General features: G+C 42.0%; 1 protein-coding gene across 1 annotated transcript; it reads right to left on the bottom strand.

The window, feature by feature from the left end:
• Positions 1-1,360: 1,360 nt before the first annotated feature.
• On the bottom strand, positions 1,361-6,666 carry LOC134226729 (CLK4-associating serine/arginine rich protein-like). Its single transcript, XM_062707693.1, has 8 exons — positions 6,309-6,666; positions 5,785-5,882; positions 5,302-5,483; positions 3,621-5,055; positions 3,159-3,315; positions 2,610-2,700; positions 2,318-2,423; positions 1,361-2,260 (listed from the first exon to the last, which is right to left on the bottom strand). Exons 1-8 carry the CDS (start codon positions 6,411-6,413, stop codon positions 1,594-1,596), a joined length of 2,841 nt encoding a protein of 946 aa, XP_062563677.1. The 5' UTR covers positions 6,414-6,666; the 3' UTR covers positions 1,361-1,593.

The following is a 6,666-nucleotide window of genomic DNA, read 5'->3' as shown; positions in this document are numbered from 1 at the left end:
GAACTGAATGCCATGAGCGGCTTCATTAGAATTAAGGTTTTGTTTAGAATAAAACATTTGCAAACTCTACAAAAAGAAGGGAGAATAAAGAAGGAAAAAAGAAGAAGAGAGAAAAATAAAGAATAAAAAATAAGAAAGTAATCTTGGCAAGACTTAAAAACCAAATACAAGAACCAAGAACAATAAAGTCTTGTTCCTTTCTATGTTACATAAAAATAAAAAATACAAATTCCGTATAAAAATTGAAAGACAACAAGAAGTTGCAAGAAGTTGCATTTTAATTTGTAACCCTATTACCGTCAAATGTTAATTCTTGCTCTAAAATTGGTTTCTCACGATTTTTCAGCCTTTCGTGTTCAGCCTTATGTTATTCAGCCTTTCGTGGATCCTTTTCGATGATCCTGCCGAATAACTCATTCCAAATATTGTAGATAATTCTCTTTAATATTTAACTCTGGAGAATTAGTAGGGGCGGTTGTGGTTGGTTTTTATATTCTCCCGGATTTTGAATTCACTCCAAGAACTCCTCATCCGTCCCAGATCTTTTGGATGAAACTTCTAAGAAGTTTCTTAAAATTTCTGCAGGATTTTTATACAGGGGAACTGCTCCTTGGTCTCATCTTAAGAGATGGAGACCGGAACAGATCCCCTATGTCCTGTTGGAATTCTCTCATCTGAACTTGGCGTTACATCCCCCATTTGAAAATTTACGTGTCGCAAATAAGTATTCATTAATCACTTCCACAGGTATTATCTGCGAGGTTTCTAAGTAGATTATTCATCATTTCCATTTCTGTTTCATAAAACTAACACGTTGATGCTCATAGGCATAGGGAAGTACCAAAAAAAACCTACACCGTACCATGAATTTACTCCAGCCACCTTCTGCATTACCTTGCTTTGTAATTCAGGATTTTTGCTAGTATTTTCACTATGAATTACACACCATCCCGGACGAACTATTGAAGAAATTTTAAGAAGAATTTCTGGAGAAATCAATGGAGAAGATCGTAAAGAAATTCCCGAAGAAATTTTTGAAAAAAAACTTTAGTTGAATCTGCTCATGGCATTTATTCCTGAAGAAAGGGAACAGTGTATGTACAATATAAATTATGCTTATCGCCATCAGTGCACGAGCAATGCACATATTTAACAAAGGTATTGTTCGTTACCCACCGACGAAATGTTTGAAGAATAATTTTGTTACGCGCCTATCCCAGCCGCCGCCTACATTAAAATAAATGTATACGATGCTAAAAAACGGCATTGAACTATCTTATCCCGTTACCCATGTTGCCCTACCTTACCCTACCCCTACGTACGTATTTGAAAGTAATTTCGGATCACATAAGTAAAAAACTTTATTCCTGAAAAATAATGCAGATATATTTATGCACAATAGCCGAATCACTTACGCAACTCATGGTGCACCTCATTTTAAATATATTACGAAGTACACGTTTTTTAAAAAGTGTTCAACAGATAATAACTTGAAGCGATTGAAGCGTTCTGGTCATATGGCAATATGAAAATGAAACGGATTGAAATGGTGGTATATAGAACAAATGAACGATAGAAAAACACTAGTCTGTATCAATAGTCAACCAACTTCTTCACTATCTTAGGTGATCTATCCCTGCGATTATTACCGGCACTGGTTTTACTTCTGGACTTCGACCTCGATCTTCGCGTCCTGGAGCGGGATCGACGACGTTCCCGAGAAGCCGAGCGCGATCTACGTCGATAATGACGACTGCCCTCGCCCCTTCCATAATCCCGGGAAGGTTTTCCTCCGTAACGACCACGATCGCGATCGCGATCCCGATCACGGTCACGGAACTTTTCCTGGGACCTGGATCGAGACCGGTATCGCGATCTCGTTGCCGGTGCAGTTGGACTATGTCGCCGGTGACGTTCGTCATACCGTCGGCTTGTGCTAGGAGCTTGTGCCATACTACGACTACCGGCCGTTGATCGGCTACGACTTCGGGAACGTCGACGCGTCGATCGGGTCGTACTCGGTGATCGGGAAGCCTCTGCTTGTGCGAACCGCCGAAGCATGGGCTTCCGTTCGATAACGGCACTGGTGCTGAAACTCGACGTCGTTGATGACGAAGGTGGAACTTTTGGCGGTGGAGTCGGTTCCTTCACCGGCGGTAATCGAGACTCCTTCTGTTTTTCATCGTCGGAGCTTTCTACCGATTTGGACGGGCTCTTTTCACTTTCCGGCGAACCGTACTTGTGGCGTAATTCACGTTGCCTGCGAACGGTACTGAAGTGAGACGAAAGGGGATTAAGATTTAAAACAAGCAATTACCTTCGACGCAATTTGAGCGCCAATTCTCGCATTTCATCCTCCCGTTCTTGCTGTTGTTGAATTTGACGTTCAACCTTCTCGATTTCAGCCTTTTTATCTGCTTTAACTGTAACAGAAAATAGTATTTCAATGCTTCGTTAACTATGCTACAAATAAACAAGCATCGGATTGCATTTCCAGCTTGATGCATTGCCAGGACGTGTCCTTCAAATTGCGAGGTAAAAAGCAACTGTCTATTTTCGATACTGTTTCATCCTTGTTCTTAACAATAAAAAAAATCATTGAGACTTACATTGCTTGTTGAGTAGAATCTGCATTTTCCGCTTTAATCTATCTCTAGGATTAAGTGACTTTGATGCACCGATGGAAGACGAAACCAAAGCCTGAAATCATATTCGAACAAACAAGGTTACGCAAATAAATGTCGCCGCGTCGCAATGCCTGAGGAAGATACTGCATTTCTTGGCTTTTTTGTACTTCATTAGTCATTCATTTTTCAGTTAACCAAAAAGAAATCATGCCAGTCGATAAATATACAAAGTATTCCCAGTAGCACCACTCGATCGAATCTAAATAAAACACAGTTTCTTAGAACACCAAATACATAACCCAAAAACCATTCACATTTCACCAGACTTTTGTTTTCTTTTGCGCTCAAAACATTTCGTAACAATTTTGGAACAATTTCCAACCAATTTGAAAATAACAAAAAACATTCTTCCACTCTATCTACGATAGCGGTGTGGAACGGTACGTAGAAGTGGTAGCAGTGATACTTGTCGTTGCCGCAGTAGCAGTGTGAGGTGAGGGATCGAATGATATTTGAATTATTCTTACTGACTTTGGACTCGGATGTGTCGACCACTGAGCTACCACCACCAAACCTTGACGATGATGATGATGTGGAAGCGGCACCAACTGGACCACTTTCGAGCTTTTCCTGCTTAATTATTATTCCTCCGGGAAGGAGGCTACCCGTTGCCTCCGTTGGGGGTAAACTGGAAAATAAGGGAAATTAATGTGAGTTCCGATTGCTAGAAATTTGCATTTTAGGAAACAATGTTGGAGAGGAACGGTCAGATTTGAGATTGACATAAACAGGAGTATGACCCAAATTTGAACCACATATATGTAAGAGTCTTGCCTTTACAACTGTGACCTTTATAATATGCAAAGGAAAAACAAGGTCGAACTCAAATTTCTGACTATCCCGTACCGAAACCCAGAAAGCCGAAACAGTAGCACCCCCTCCATGGAAAGCAGAGAACTAGAACTGAAAACGTTTTACATCTTCCGGACTCACATGCTACACGATTCCGCCGCAGTCGGATCGCCGCCTTTTGTCTGCTGCTCATCGTCGGAGCTACCCGTCGATAGATCACTGTCGCTCGAGCTTTGGTCATCACGTTTGCGGCCGTAGTACCGCCGGATCGGCACCTCCGGTTCCGGTTCAATCAGCACAGGCACTTTGGGTGGTGTTGCTTCTTTCTTCACCGTCACAACGGGTATCGGTGTGTTCTGGGAAATGGTCGCGAGTGTTGGAGGAAGAGATGTAACAGTACCTGGCGGAGGTATAGCAGCTAAGGGTTTTTCCGGAGGTTCCGTTTTGATTTGTAATTTTCGTTCTGGCTGAGAAGCAACTGCTTTGGGCTTCGGTTGACCGCCTTGCGAGGAATCGGAATCCGAACTGGAAGGTTTGCGGGTTGCTTTACGAGCAGGCGGCGAAGACGATGAGGAAGGTGATCGAGTTTTTCTCCGGCGGCGATCGGTTCGATGCCCTCGGGAGCGTGAGGAACGCGAACTAGATCTAGAGCGCCGCTTGTATTTGGAATAGGTTCGTTTCTCTCTCGAACGACTGCGGGATTTTCTTCGTCGCCAAGTTCTGGAATTACTTCGACTGCGGCTTCTACTTCGATCGCTGTAACTTCTCGATCGTCTCTGGTATTGAGCGGGCTTTTTGTGTTCTTCTTCTTTGGAACTAATGCTTTTAAGTTTCTCTAAGTTTTGTTTCACTTTTTGGGCATAGGAACTCCCTTTCGAGGTGCTGGCTTCGCCTTGACTGTCTTTCTTAAAGCTAATGGATATTTTAGAGTGTGGTTGGAGCTCATCTTCTCCACCGAAAGAGGTAATGTAAGTGATTTTTCCTGAGTTGACGGGTGATGGTGACCGTGAGCTGTCGTTAGGATCGTCGTAGGTCCTCGGAACTAGTTCTTCTTTTGCAGCATAGCTTGGAGGACTGGTCGGCCTTCCAGCAAATTTCCTCTCCCGTTGTGCCCGTCGCTCCCTTCTACTCTTTCGCCCGCTGAACATAATTTTTTCCTGCTCTTCTTCTCTTGCCATTTTAAGCGCTTCCGCCTCGTCGGCATCTTTTGTGAGATATGAATAGAAGTCATTACTTTTCATTCCATAATGCCTTCCGCATGCATTCATCTCGTGAGCCTGTGCGTTACCCACTTTGTTGATGTCTATGGATACGTCCATATCCAGATCAGAATCGGAGTCACTCTTCATGCATTCATCATACTTTGAGGTAGCGGTCGATTGCTCAATAGCCGTGATTGTTTGACTGAAAGGGACCACACCAGTGGAATCGCTGTCCTCATAGGTATATCCTATTGCAACTCCACCGGATGGCTTTTTCTTTGACGAGGAAGCTTTCTGTTCAGCCTCGACTTGCGCATTCACTCCGAATTGTTCTTCCAAGTGTAACTGATGCAGAAATTTATCTTCGCTAATTCCTAAAAAAAATGAGAACGTTTATTGAAGGTGCCCTCAGATGATGCTTCTCTTTTAACCCTCACAATAAGACTTTTATAAGTGACAACACAAAAAAATAAACTCATTGTAAGTAAAATACCAATTCCTTGATAATTTACCATAAGAAAAATGGTCGTGTACCAAATGATTGAGAAACGTGAATTAATTGTGAGACATTCGCACATTTCTAACATTGTTGAACCAATCATGGATGCATAGTTACCCACCGAGAAACTCGTTCTGTGCAAGAACGCGATACCGCTCGTAATTCATGGATCGTTCCTCCATATCCAGCACATCATCTTCCACCGGTTGGTCCGGTTTCACGGTCAAGGTAGGAATGTAATCCAGATGGGCCCTCACGTCAAACCGATCAATCAAATTATCTTTCTGACCTTGCCACGGCATCCTGGAAGCAGGAAAGATAACAAATTAATTAACCACGCCATTGAGGCCCACGACGGCGCGAACTAATCGCTTCATTCTAAATCGTGCAATCGGGTCCTATTTCCAACTTGTATTGTCTGAAAACTAAAACTGGTTTCGATTGAACATGAAGGAGAAAATAGGGTCCGATCCGGAATAGCCGTCGAGAGTCGTAATTGTTGATTAACAAAAAGGGGTCACAACAGGAAGCATCAAACAGGACGATAATTGAAGATGTATATGTGGAACAAAAGCAGGTATTTTGCTTTTGCAATATCACTTGCATGATGGCTGGATTCTCGGCAGCTGCGGCCACGCTGGCATCTAAATGGACCTTGCATTTGCGACCATGAACTTGGAGAAACTGCGTTGGATCGGCTTTCTGCAAACGGTCAATAACAAGAATTGAATTAGGAATAATTCATGAATGCTACCTTTTTATTTAATTATGTGGCACATCCATCCTGAGACTAGATTGGTATTGCTACGATATTCACCAATAAAATCTATATTTTTTTAAAACCTAACAAAATTTTCAAAATACGGAATATAATTAGTTAGACTTTAGCAACCAAATTATTGTCAAAAATCAAAATAAATATTTAATCGAACGCAATATATTTGAATGAACATGATAATGGCCCTGTGTTAAAATAAATGTTTGATTTGTATTTTCAAAAAACTTTTTTCAAGATTTCGACCGTTTTAGGAAAAGTTTCACCCCACTATGCTCTCTCCCCCTAAAGGATGCGACGGCCCATAAAAATACCCCACAAGAAAAACAAACTGGTTCCGAGTACAAACGCACTATTCGCTCGTAAAAATCCTGCCGTCGTTCCGCCCGCTTCCGGTAATCCACCAGCATTCCCCGGATCTTCTTTTCCTGTTTACGTGCTTCGTGCCACATTTTCATTGGTTTCAATTTTATATTGCTTCACTGTCGGCGAAAAAAACGGAATCCAAAACACGTCTTTCACTGATATTTTACACTTGTTGCACTGTCGGAAATCGAACAATACTAAGCGGGAAAGCCAAAACTTATTGATGCACTAACAAAATCACTTTTGATGCACTTTTTTGATCTAGGAAAAATCAAATTTTCATTTGAACTGATAACGACCGCACCGCACCGCATCGCAACCATTTTTGATGAGCGGCTTCGGTTT

Source organism: Armigeres subalbatus, chromosome 3 (genome assembly GCF_024139115.2).
Source record: "Armigeres subalbatus isolate Guangzhou_Male chromosome 3, GZ_Asu_2, whole genome shotgun sequence".
Lineage (NCBI taxonomy): Eukaryota > Metazoa > Arthropoda > Insecta > Diptera > Culicidae > Armigeres > Armigeres subalbatus.
The sequence above is the reverse complement of the archived record's forward strand: the minus strand, read 5'-3'. Positions and strand labels throughout refer to the sequence as shown.